Source organism: Talpa europaea (assembly GCF_964194135.1).
Source record: "Talpa europaea genome assembly, chromosome: 12".
Classification (NCBI taxonomy): Eukaryota; Metazoa; Chordata; class Mammalia; order Eulipotyphla; family Talpidae; genus Talpa; species Talpa europaea.
In genome coordinates this window covers 100,722,883-100,735,828 of record NC_140079.1, presented here as the reverse complement: position 1 = coordinate 100,735,828, position 12,946 = coordinate 100,722,883, and the positions used below count along the sequence as shown (strand labels likewise).

At 56.3% G+C, this 12,946-nt stretch overlaps 2 protein-coding genes across 4 annotated transcripts in view; one reads left to right on the top strand and one right to left on the bottom strand.

The window, feature by feature from the left end:
• Positions 1-346: 346 nt before the first annotated feature.
• Positions 347-8,513, top strand: ALG1 (ALG1 chitobiosyldiphosphodolichol beta-mannosyltransferase; the record flags this gene model as incomplete). The annotated part of the gene is made up of 13 exons (XM_084249208.1): positions 347-554; positions 1,430-1,507; positions 1,637-1,740; positions 3,012-3,160; positions 3,844-3,933; positions 4,127-4,237; positions 4,514-4,635; positions 4,797-4,835; positions 5,152-5,211; positions 5,832-5,942; positions 6,188-6,302; positions 7,030-7,105; positions 8,382-8,513. 13 exons carry the CDS (start codon positions 347-349, stop codon positions 8,511-8,513), a joined length of 1,395 nt encoding a protein of 464 aa, XP_084105334.1.
• A 1,017-nt stretch (positions 8,514-9,530) lies between these two features.
• EEF2KMT (eukaryotic elongation factor 2 lysine methyltransferase) overlaps positions 9,531-12,946 on the bottom strand; it is a gene marked incomplete at its 5' end in the record, with an annotated part of 44,832 nt that continues 41,416 nt past the window's right edge. For all 3 annotated transcript variants that reach the window (XM_084251061.1, XM_084251062.1, XM_084251060.1), the window contains 4 exons: positions 9,531-9,701; positions 10,567-10,716; positions 11,429-11,712; positions 11,790-11,923. In XM_084251061.1, the coding sequence (XP_084107187.1) occupies positions 9,601-9,701; positions 10,567-10,716; positions 11,429-11,712; positions 11,790-11,923 (669 nt within the window). In that variant the 3' untranslated portion in view covers positions 9,531-9,600. The remainder of the gene's footprint in view (positions 9,702-10,566; positions 10,717-11,428; positions 11,713-11,789; positions 11,924-12,946) is intronic.

Here is a 12,946-nt window from a genome sequence, read left to right as displayed (position 1 = left end):
CAGCGCGGGGGACAGGAGAGTTCTGCTGCGCCAGGAGGGTCATGGTGCGTTGCTTGACCCCTTGCTCCACCAGGGAGGCCCCTACTCATTCTTACACCCCAGGGGCTCCTCAGGTTCTGCGGGATCTCAGTTAAGAGCAGCCCAGTCCCGCCCTGGCCCCGCCCACCGCTCCCTGGCCCCGCCCACCGCTCCACGGCCCCGCCCACCACTCACTGACCCCGCCCCATATCATGACAACGCCCACACCTGGCCCCGCCCCGCCCCCCCGCGGACACTCGTCCTGAGCCTGCGCACAGGGCGCCTGCCCGCGGGAGCGCCGTCACGTGACCGAGACCGGCCCGCCAAGATGGCGGCGTCCTGCGCGGCCCTGCTCGCTCTGTGTGTGTCCCTACCGCCGCTGCTGCTGGTCGTGTGGAAGCGCTGGCGGCGGGGGCGCGCAGCCCGGCACGTGCTGGTCGTAGTGCTCGGCGACGTGGGCCGCAGCCCCCGCATGCAGTATCACGCGCTGTCATTGGCCAAGCGCGGCTTCTCCGTGTCCCTACTGGGGTTCTGCAGTGAGTGCTTCGAGGGTCTGGGAGGGGGAATGGCTTGCTCAGCCATTGACCCTCGGCTTTGATCGCCCTAGAGGGGCCGGGACGGCGGCACCCCTTTCCTTAACCCCACGTCAGGCAGCTCTCCGAGGTTGGATTGGGGCAACCAGATTATGGCCTGGACAGCTGTTACTAGGTGCTGTCTGTGGGTGCTACTCTGTGGGTCTCTGAATGGCCTGCGTTGTCAAGTTGCTCTTGGCAGAGTCTCACATAATCCTCCCAGTAAGTGGAAAGACAACTGAACTCAGGTGCCTGTGACCCCAGGGCCTGTGCTGGTAACCACATCCTCTGTTGTTGGGGTAAACATACTGGCGACATGTGTCTCCTGTCCACTCCTCACCTGCAATGCAGAGCTCTGCAGGCTGATGTTTTATTTGCCCAGCATATTCAACTTTCCCCTTTAGTGTGCAGGGGCAGGGTGACAGCTCCTCCCTCCACCTCCATGCTGCCATCAACCCCCATCAGGGTACAATGGGAGGACCACTGCTTACCTGTGGTCCCTGCTTGGAGTCTGCTATCCCAAGGTGTGGGGCTTCCTGGAATTTCCGTGTGGTGGGATAATTCTGCCTGCAGAGACTAGAAAAGTTTGAGTGCCCACTGTGTGCCAGCCCTTGTGTTAAGTAATAGTGGATGGACTCAGACCCTCCCTGTGTCAACAGTCTGGTGGGATCTGGACAAAGATTGGCCTCATTCTCTGTTCTGGATACTGAGGAACAGAGAGAGGTTTGAAAAATTCTTATTTTCCACAACACTCTCCACTATTCAGCTTGAGTGGGAGGAATCATCTGACTTTAAATTTTTCGCCCTGTCCGGGACATTAAAGGGGACATTATTTTCAGACTCCAAACCCCACGATGAACTCCTGCAAAATGACAGAATTCAGATCGTGAGTTTGACAGAACTTCAGAGACTTGCAGGTAGGATGAAGTCAACTTCAGATTCCTCTGAGTGTGTGTGTGTGTGTGTGTGTGTACACGTACACGTGCGCACACATCTACAAATTGCCAGGAACTCCTTGGTGGTGACGGTTGTTTTCTGACTTGCAGTTGGACCTCAAATTCTCCAGTATGGAGTCAAAGTTGTGTTTCAGGCAGCGCACTTGCTGTGGAAGTTGATGTGGAGGGAGCCTGCAGCCTACATTTTTCTCCAGGTATATGCAACTTCCCTCCCCTCTTTAAAAATGCACAAATTGATAAGTAATTTGGGCATTACTTCATGTGTATATATAAACTTAATAGCATGAATAGGAGATTATGGGCTGTATTCCTTCTGTTTAAGGTACACATCCATGATATTTTTTCGTGATATTTGTACCCATAGATTTTTTTTTTTAAAGATTTATTTATTTATACAAGAACAGGGGTAGAGTCAGAGGTGCGGGAGGGTGAGAGAACCCACCAGAGACAGAGCAGGGAGCAGAACAGGCAGACAGATGGAAGACACTGCTGAGGGGAGTAGCAGGCGAGGCAGGAGAGGTCTGCTGTGCCATGTGGATTTGCTCCTGGCCGGCTGGGAAATGAACCTGCACTGCAGAGGCTGTGGACAGCTTCACAGCACGGCGCTCAACCCACTGTGCCACCGAGGGGAGCGGCCCTAGAGTTTGTTATATTTATTACTTAAATGTTTTACATGTGTTGACTCATTTAACTCTTCACAACAATCCCAAGAAGTAGCTCTTGCATTGCCAACATGGTAGAGCTGGATCTAGGCCTGGAGAGGTTCTTTCAGCAGCCCAACCTCACAGAGCTGGTGGCACTGGAGTTGGGATTTGAACCAGGTGGTCAGTCTGGAGTCAGATCCTCAGCCTCTTCCTTTATCACTTTTAAATCTTATAGTGGCCCTTGACCACTTTGTCCCAATATATGATGTACCCTAATATATTTATTTAATCTCATCTTAGTGGACACTCAGATTCTTCTTGGCTTCTTTACTTTTTCAAATAGCATGGCCCAGCATGTCATTATACATCTGTCTTTTGTATGGGTCCAGTTTCTTCCTTAGGATAAATTCCTAAGAGTGGAAGTACTTGGTGATAGCTGACACACTTTCAAATGTGTGGCCAGTCCTTGAGTGAGGTTGGGTAGAATTATCTCCCACCTGATGGACATGCCTCTTACCCGAATTCTCATGACCACTAGCTGTTGTCAGGGCTTTGAGAGTTTGCATTGTGATAGGTAAAACCTACACCCTTTGTTCCATTTTTCATCTTCTTAATTTTCATTGATCCAAGACGTTCATTGACCAACTTTGTTTCTTTATGATTTTTTCCTACTTTTTCCGGTGAGGAGGAGGGTCTTCTGCTTATTGATTACCAAGAGCTCTGTAAACATACCTACTCTTTGCATGAAATATTGCAGTTATTTTCACTCAGCTGTTGATTGCCTGGGTACCCTCCTTCTCATTCAAGCCTCTTTTTCCCAGAACCCCCCAGGCCTGCCTGCCATTGCCGTCTGCTGGTTTGTGGGCTGCCTCTGTGGGAGCAAGCTCGTCATCGACTGGCACAACTATGGCTACTCCATTATGGGGCTGGTGCACGGCCCCAGCCACCTCCTTGTTCTGCTGGCCAAGTGGTGAGGGCCTGGGAGGAGGGTGCAGGTGCTTTTCCTAAAACTGTAGTAGAAAGAAGGGCGTTGGAGTTGGTTACCTGTGGGATTAAGGGCAAGGCTGGTTACAAGTGACAGAAACAGACCTAAGCAGCAGAGGGTGCTTGTTGGTCCCTGAAGTTGCAGTTTGGATCCCCAGGGCATCACTGTAAAGAAAGATGTCCGCTCTCAGGCTTTCTCTGCATCCAGAGTGAGGGCAGGCCCTGGTCCCCGGCACAGATGTGGCCTTGAGCGACTGCTTCCCTTTCCATGTTGCTTCTGTTCTGCCCTGTCCACAGGGCTAATTGCCACTAACTTGTGTCTAACCTTTGCTAAGCTCCCTTTGAACTGTGGTAAGCAGGCCTGGCCCCATGGCTTCTGCCGAGCAGCTCTGACTTCATGACTAGGCCTTTCTTGAGCTTCTTTCTATAGCGAGAGGCTGGATTTCCCCTGCAGGGATACACTGTAGTACATCAGAGTAACTGTAGTTACACTGAGAAGCCATGGGCTTTGGTGGAAGGGGCGCAGGCTGAACTCAGGTGGTGCAGGCTCTGGGAAACCCTGGCCCTGCAGCCCCTTCACATGGGCAGGGGGATCCACATAGTTGTTGGGCGGGGGTGGGGGGCTCTCTCCACCCAGGCTCCAGGCTGACCAGCCACACATCTTTTCAGGTATGAGAAGCTCTGCGGGCGCCTGTCCCACCTGAACCTGTGTGTGACCAATGCCATGCGGGAGGACCTGGCAGAGAATTGGGGCATCAGGTACATGTCCATGGGGCACGGGGAGGTGAAGCTGCGCGGTCCCGTTGGTGAGGTGCCTGGAGGTTCCAGGGGTTCTAAAGCATTTTATTGTCTCACTCTGAGACTTGGCTTCCACAAATGCCCTTCTCTTTCTGGATGCTCCTGGGTCTCCTCCTCCTTGGCCCTCCCCTGCCCACCAATGATCTCATTGCAGAGCTGTGACCGTCCACGATAGGCCGGCATCTTTCTTTAAAGAGACGCCCTTGCAACGGCAACACCAGCTCTTCATGAAGCTGGGCCACACCTACCCTGCGTTCAGGGCCCGGTAGGCCTCCTGTCTTCAGCTGCCTTTTGTGTTCTCTGCTGTTGCCTCTCCCTGCCACCACCCTGCTTCCTTACTGCATCCCAGCCTCTCCTCTACCTCATCACTGTGGCCTCCATACCCAACTGAGGCTGTTAACACCAGGACTGACTGTCGGCTTTGGGTGGTCGGGTCAGCTCCGTGGCTCTGATGTGGCTGCCCCTTGACCTCTGGGGACCTGCTACCCGGGGTCCACAGGCCTGCGTGTGGCATCTCACAGCTCTGTTTCTGCCCCTTCAGCTCTGAGCCTTCGGATCCTGGTGTGGAGAGGTCGGCCTTCACGGAGCGGGCAGAGCAGAGTGGGCTGGTGACGAGACTTGGGAGGCGGCCGGCGCTGTTGGTCAGCAGCACGAGCTGGACAGGTGTCAGAACCCGCCCGGCACAGGGGCACCTAATGGCTGTGCTCTTCTCACCCCATGCCAGTTCAGGGGGAAGGGGGGGGTGCATCCCGGGAAAGGGAAGGGCACTGGGCTGGAGGGAGGAGGCCTGGAAATTGCCCTGACACTCCACTCTCTTCCTGTAGAGGATGAGGACTTCTCCATCCTGCTGGGAGCGTTAGAAAGTAGGTGTGTGGCTGTGATGGGAGGGCTTGTGGGGGGCACCCATTGAGCTGTGAGGTGCTGTGGGCCTTGCCTGGGTCCTCTGCAGTGTTCCTGCCCCAGGGCCACGTGGCCGGCCAGCTGGAGGACACTGGTGGTGGGGTTGATGGTTCTGAGTCCCCATTAGGGTCACCGAGTGACCAGGCCCTAGATCTGAAGAGTTGCCTGGGAGTGCGCTGGGGGTCCCTGGCTGTAGCTGGCAACAGCACCCCTCTCCCACCCGTCACTCACCTGACTGGATGCTTCTGGTTACTATCGGGTTTATTTTTGTAAATGCAGAGTTTGAGCAGCTGGTCCTGGAGGGAGCGCGCCTGCCTTCCCTGGTCTGTGTGATAACAGGTACCACCTGGCTCGTCCATGCTCCATGTTGAGTGGCTCTGTGGGCTGTGGGCCTTGCACACTCAGGTGCCATGCTCAGGTGCTCCTGACGTTGGCTTTTCTACACCCTCTTGATGGGGAACCAGGCTTAGGAGGCCTCGGCAGGGCATTGATACAGTAGCCCGACCTCAGTGAGACTGAGCTTTCTGCCTTGGTGTTTCCAAGTGTATTTTTACACTTCCACTTAAGTGGAAGAGGCCATGGTCCCCTGTGAAGTCTCTCCCACAGTGGCCCAGAGGCAGGAAGAGCTGAGGTCGGGGTGGGTCCTGGCCCTGGGTACTCCGGGGCGGCCAGGAGCCCAACCCCACGCCAGGCACCTGGGGGCCTGCCCATGTGCAGAGCTGTTTGGGGTCGGCACCCTGTGTTTGCCAGAGTGTCCTGAGTTTTCCCAGCCTGAGGTCCCTACGCCAGGATTGGGGGATGTTCGGGGATCAGGGATCCTTTGTGGACCGGGCCCTGGCGGAAGCCTGATGGGAGCTGCCCGTATGCCCTGTGCTTGGGCCTTGAGGGACCTCTAGGCCTGGGGCTGTGGGGCGGGGACAGAGGTGGGCCCTTGGCGGGACTTTGACTTTCTCTGCCAGGCAAAGGGCCCCTGAAGGAATTCTATAGCCGCCTCATCAGCCAGAAGCATTTCCGGCACATCCAGGTCTGCACCCCGTGGCTGGAGGCGGAGGACTACCCCCTGCTTCTAGGTAAGGGGGTCCCCAAGAGGCTTGCAGGAAGGGGACTTAAAAGTTGATGTGGGGTGTGCCACAGTCTTTTTCTGGAAAGGTCCAGACTGTAAACATTTTACTGTGGTTAAGTTGAAAAAGTGAGTCCATTGAAATAAAATAGGGGTGCGAGGCCAGCCCGTGGTAGGTGGCGTAGGGCGCGTTTCCACTTCCCACGCCCTCCCAGACCTGCAGGGTTTGTGGTCACAGCGCCCCCTGCCTTGCAGGCTCGGCGGACCTGGGCGTGTGTCTGCACAAGTCCTCCAGCGGCCTGGACCTGCCCATGAAGGTGGTGGACATGTTTGGCTGCTGCCTGCCTGTGTGCGCCGTCCACTTCCGCTGGTAGGAGCGTAGCCAGGTCTTCCTGTCGGGGCTCCCAAAAAGCACCCCGCTGATGCAGGTGTCCGGGCCGGGCTGGGGTGGAGAGCAGGCTGGGTGGGCGAGGCTGCCTTCCGTGTAGATTCTCATGCAGTCAGGAAGCTCCTCTTGGGGCCGTGTTCCGGGATCGAAGGGCAGCTGGGATTGCCCACACTTTACACAGTTTTATTTCTCCCCATCTGAGTTTGCTCACTTGTGTTTGAAGCAGCTAAGTGAGCATAACTCTTTCTCCACGTACACGCCGTGGGCCCGTGTGGAGAGGGCCGTGTTAGGAGAAGCTCGAGAAGCAGGTGTCTTGCCCCTGGCTGAGCGGGAATGTGGGGTGCCTGGCCCATGGGACAGCCGGGCTCTGCCCCAGGCCCTTCGGTGTGCAGAGCCGCCCGCAGTGGGTGACCTTTCACCTTGTTCTTCGCTGGGCAAATAAAAACACCTCGCTGAGCATGTTCTCACGGAAAGGAGCAGATGGCACAAAAGGTCCAAATTCTTTTACTGCCCTTCCTTCCTGGAATTGGCCTGGATTTCCCACAAGTGTCCTTCCGGGTCTTTTTCTGTTCAGATGCCAAATCTCCCAGACTTGCTGATATCAGACATGACTGTTCCTGACCCCAGGGTGGCCTGTGGGTGGGGTGGAGGTTGGGGGGCTTCTGGTTCCTTCCCTAGACAACTCTCAGCCTCCCTGGATTCTCTGCAGCTTGCACGAGCTGGTGAAACACGAGGAGAATGGCCTAGTCTTCACAGACATGGAGGAGCTGGCAGCTCAGCTGCAGGTAGCACATCTGCCCCTATCGTTGGCCACTGAGCCACGACCCCCAGTGCCTTGTTCCTGCAGCCAGTGGGACTTGGTGGGTCTGGAGGGAAAACTTTGGCCTCTGAGGATGGGCCTCGGGCTGGGGGCCTTGGGCCTCATTTACCTTTGGGTTTATGGCGCTGACACCACACAGGAGGCTGGGGCCAGGCAGCCATGGGCACCATTTAGGGAGCGATTGGACCCAAGACGTGAGGTGGGGTGGGAGTCTTCAAAGGGTGCTGATTTCTTACTACAATGAGGAATGTGTTGTCATTCTCTATATTGATACTGAGGGTTGGCAAACCTTCTGGAAAAGCCCAGATAGAAAATATTTCTGGCTTTTTTTTTTTTTAAAGATTTATTTATTTATGCATACAAGAACTGGGGTACAGGCCAGAGATACAGGGGGTGAGAGGATTCACCAGAGACAGAGTGGGGAACAGAACAGTCAGATTGACTGAAATACACTGCTGAGGGGAGCAGTGGGCGAGTCAGGAGAGGTCAGGAGAGGTCTGCTGCGCCATGTGGGTTGCTCCCTGGCAGGCAGGGGATTGAACTCATGCAGCAGAGGCTGCGGATTGCTTCATAGTGTGGTGCTTAACCCCTTGTGCCACCAGGTAGGCCCAATATTTCTGGCTTTGCCACACTGTCTTTGTTGGAACTACTCAGTCCTGCGGTGAAGCGTCCACGTTGTGTGGCTGTGTTCCAATAAAACTTTATTTAGAAAGACTGGTGGCAGGCTGGGGTTGGCCACAGACCATAGCTTGCACCTGAGTTCAGCAAAGAGGAGAGCACCCAGGTGTGCCTGGTTCCCAGCCTGTGGGCTGGGCGGAGGCTATGGGTGGGGGTGGGCTATGGGTGGGTGTCAAGGTGGCAGCTGCAGGCACAGAGTATGGCTAGTGGGGTGTGGCTGGTGAGTACTGTCAGGTAACAGAGCAGGAGTGGGGGTGTGTGGCTCATGCCCAGGAGGGATGGAGTGGCTTGTGGGGCAGGGCTTGGGACTCAGAGCTGTGTTTGAGCAGTTCACCAGGCTGAGTGGCAGCTGGGCTAGCCAGGGGGAAGCCCCGCAGAAAGACACAGTGGTGGCCCCTAAAATGCTGTCATGTGTGGGCGTTTCTGAAGCGTCCCTGGCCTGGCTGGGGTGTTTGGGGCGGGCAGGCCAGGACCCTGGGAAGGAGGGACGGCTCCCAGGTGGGACCTGGGTTGGATGGGAAGTGTTGGTGAGAGGACGTCAGTCCCGCTTATTTTTCTTCTAGATGCTTTTCACAAATTTTCCCGATCCTTCTGGCAAACTAAACCAGTTCCGGAGGAACCTGCGTGAGTCAGAGCAGCTCGGTTGGGACGAGAGCTGGAAGTGCACAGTGCTCCCCCTGATTGTGGACACGTGACCCCAGACCAATGCCTGAAAGCGCTGACCTTCCTGCTGGACAGTGGTGGAGGCCCCCACGCCCTTCCTGCCTCCTCCCGCTTCTCCCAGCGGCAGCCGAGTCCCTGGCCAAACACGGGGGAGCAGCGCCACCCAGTGGCCGCAGCTGGAAGGACGCAGGCCCGCGTTGGGAGGCAGCTGTGGAAGGGTGGGCATTGGGGGTGGCTCTGTGGCCGGAAGCTGGGTCAGCCTAGTTCCCTCTTAGGAGCCTCTGAATCACTCCTCTCTTTTCTTCTGTTCTCAGAGCCTCTTCGTTCCCCCAGTTCATTCCTTCTCTTTTCTTTGCTCGTGGTGTCTTCACACAGCTCTGTCTCCAGGTGTCCCCTTTGCAGGCATCTGCCCTGCGGTGCCCCAAAACTCGATCCTCCTCGAACACTGCCCCACAGCTGGCGCCGTGAGGGGGGGCCGCCTGTATCCAGGAGGGAATGCACTTGAGATGCGCACACACATACATAGTTTGTTTTTGTTTATTTGCCCAAGTAAGACCAAAATTTCCATTTCTGATAGATGGTCGTTTGCTTAAGAAACAAAATTAGGGCCTCCCCGGTGGCCTAGGGGTTAAGTCTCAGCGCTGTCACTGCTGTGGCCTGAGTCTGATCCCCGGCCAGGGAGCTACCCACATGGCGCAGCAGACCTCTCCTGTCTCCCGGCGCTCCCCGCAGCAGTGTAGAAGAGCAAAGAAAAGAGAAAGGAATGAACTGGGGGAACGAAGAGGCTCTGAGAACAGAAGAAAAGAGAGGAGGCCCTAATTTCAGTGGATCCGTCTGTTCTGCTCCCCACTCTGTCTCTGGTGAATCCTCTCAACCCCCCACACCTCTGGCCTGGACCCCAGTTCTACGCAAAAACAAAAAACCCAAAATTGCTGGCAAAAAGAGGCACTCACAGACTCGAACCGGTGGTTTTATTAGAGTAGTTTGTGGCTCCTGATTCGGAACTTAACATTCCTCATGCATTTGAGACCAGTGAAAGTCCCATCAGCTTTCCCCTATAAAAATCCTTTCTAGGATAGTGAGTTAATTTCACACACGTCTTCCAGAATGCTGGTTTGCCTAGAGCATGAGCCTCAGAATCCCCATCTCGGAATGCTCTTCGTAGGGAAACAGTTTCTGGTCATGAGGAGGCACTGCTTCCCATGGGATCCCAGCTTGGCCTGAAATGGAGCAAACACTGAGGACACCACCCTGCCGGGGCCTGGGCAAGCTGGTTTGCTGTGTCACTGACTCCAGGCCCCGTCTAGCATTGGCCTCCAGGGGCAGACCAGGAGCAGCGGTTCAAAACAGTCATGGCAGCCAGGTTTGCTGCCTCTACCCCGGGGCCTGTGCTTAAGAGGGTCGTGGCCCCTGTTCCCGCTCTGCTGCCGCCTCCACCCCATCACCAGCCTAAGCCTGAGTCTGCTCAAGCGCTCACGGTTGCACTCGTGAGTACAGGACTTTGTCCCAGGTTTTTACTAATGGAAAGTATGTAAGAATCATGATGTGAAGGTGTGGGGTGTCTAAGATCCTGTCACCCACGTGTAACACTGTTAATGGGTGTATACTCCAGTTTCCTCATATGGAGAGTAATGTGAAGATGTTTTTTAAAAATAAAAATGGACTTAAAGCATCTATAGTGTTTGACAGTTTGCTATTTTCACTCAAAATATACTGTAGATGTTTTCACCCCAGCACCCGAAAGCCTGCCTTCTCCCGAGCCACACAGCACAGCTGGCCCGGCTCTCTGAAAAGGCGGTGGGAGCTGCCTCCACAGCCTGTGCTTGACTGTCTGGCCAGGTCCGTCCTGACCCTGCTGGCATTGGCCCCTCAGTGTCAAGGCAAGGACACTGAGGCCCAAAGGCACTCACAACCTACTATAAACACAGTAGGGCAGCAGCCTTGGCCCCCTGGTATCACAGTAGGATTCCCCCGCCAGCACCTGTTGCTTGGCTCTCTCCACCTGAAATACCTACTCCCCAGCCCCTACTGTGCCCCCACCTGCGGGGCAGCATGTGGGCCTGCCGCCTGGGCAGCCCGGCTCACCTAGCTGGGTGGTAAACAGCTGGCACGTCTCTGGGTTGCGGACAGTAAAGGCGATGTAGGCATCAAGTACCTCCAGGCCCGCCCGGCACACGGAGAGTCTCTGCAGGGCAGTGACCAGGGAGAGGACAGTTTCCGGGCAATACAGCACATCTGTGACAGAAACGCCAGGTCACCAGAGAGGACTCCCTCTGGGATCCAGAACCCCAGGCAGGGCTCAGGGCTGTGGGTGCTAGGGCCAGAGGCTGTGCCTGCAGAGGAGACTAGTGAGCTTGGAGGAGGATGAGAGGCCTGTTTGCCAAATGACCCTTCTCTCAAAGACAGCAGGGTGTGGTCTTAGGACACAGATGTGCAAGGGGACCCTATGGCCACAGGGCCATGTAGACAGGACATGACATGACAATGCAGACATGTAGAGTGGACAGGAGTACAGACGGGCAGAGGTGGGCTCTGGGCTCCTCCCCCTACTCCATCCAGGCTTGGCCTGACCCTCGGCCTGGCCTGGGAGGCCCCCCTGACATACATGGGAAAGGGGAGTGAGCCATGGCCTGTGGCCCTGGAAACGCCAGGTTGCACGGCTGTCTCTGCCCCATGTCTGAGACTGAGGGGCGGCCTTATTGGACACCTGGGGGTGAAAGGGCAGGTGTGGCGGGGATGGGGCAGGTGCCAGATCTTGGGGTTGATCTGGCCACTTCCTTTAGGTTCTGGGTGGCAACCTCAACGTGTCCCTCAGGCTGCCGGAGAGGGACACGAAGTCCTTCTGCTAGCTGTGGCCTGGCTACCAGGGGCAGGCCCAGCTGTCCCATGACGCCTTTGTAACAGGAGCCTTTCCAGAAGCCCACACTCCCGTCTCTGCCCGCAGCACCTGCCGCGATGACGACGTCTGGTTGGAAGGCAGCGAGCTCAGGGCCGGTCACGACGTCCCAGTCCAGCTGGGCAACTGTCACCCGGGGGCTCTCTGGGTGTCCTGCGTGCTGCTCAGGGATGGTGACCTCTGGTTCCAACGAGAGGCCATTGAGAAGGACGTTCCCTTGGAGCTGCTCGAGGACACGGCTGTGACAGTCGCTGAAGACGTAGGCGCTGGGATGGCACGTCTTGCAAATGGCCAGGCCTGTGAGGCCTGCCCCACTGCCCAGCTCTAAGACAGTCCTGGGTGCGAGAAGGGGACCAGTGACCCTAACTGAGGGGCACGTCCCACCCCCTGTGGTGCCCTGCCCTGAGGTCACCTGTGAGCGAAGGCTGCCGGGTTCTCTATGGCCCATTCCGCGAGGTAGAGGGCAGCATTCCACGTGACCAGACCTGTTGTGCCGTGGGACACAATGGCGGTGCTCTCCGAGAGGGTGACCGAGTCCCCAGAGGGCTGGACAGAGACAGGGAGAATTAATTCAATTAAAAAAATCACAGCCAGAGGCTGGCCAAACACGACCCATGCCAGGGAATACTACGCAGCAACAAAAAGGAACGAACCAACGATCACACCCAATCTGGATGGACCCAAGGGTGTTATGTTGAGCCAAAAAGTCAATCTCAGAAGGGCATCTGCCCAACACTCTCACAACAATGGCAAGAGAAACAGCAGGTCGGGGGGCCAGGATGTTGGGGGCGGGGTGGAGTGACCACAGAGCAGTGGCCTGGGGGAGCACTTTGCGGGGACAGATAGTTCGTGTCTTGATTGGGGAGCCGCCTGCGCAGATGCATGTGTGTGATGAATGACGTGGGACCTCATGCCCTGGCCACCACAAGTCTGGCTGTCACCTCGGCTGTTTCCTTCAGGGGATCTGGGGGAAGGCACCGGGGACCTCTGGGTTCTACTTCTGCAGCTTCCTGTGACTCTGTCATTGTCAACCACCACCAAAAGTCACAGCTCTTGGGGATCCTAGCTCAGTGCGCAATATCACCCTGGGGGCCCTTCCTGAGTTCAGCCTGATGTCTGGGGCTGGGAATTCCTGGCTGGCAGCGCTGGGACAGCAGCCCTGAAACGCGTTCTTGGACCCAGGGCTGCTGAGAAAGGCACATCCAACAGGCAATCCCTGGGGGTGGAGCTCTGGGCTCCCTGTGACGTGTTCCTCCACACACTTCCCTGAGCATCCAGGGGGTCTGGGGTCCGGCTGCCACTAGGTGACCTCAGTCTCAGCCCTAGGCCAGGCCGGTAGGGGAGGCAGACCAGAACGAGCACACAAGGTGACTAGTGGCCCAGACCCATGAACCTCGAGATGCCGTCTAATAAAATACTGGACCTCACAGAACCCCTCTGACCATCTAAGAGAAAATGCCACATGACACAGAGGGACAGAGTCGAGATGCCCAGCAGGCACTTCCACAGCAGTGCTTTATGCTAAAGAGGACGGCGCGCGTATCGAGGGACTCGAGGTGGGATGTGAGG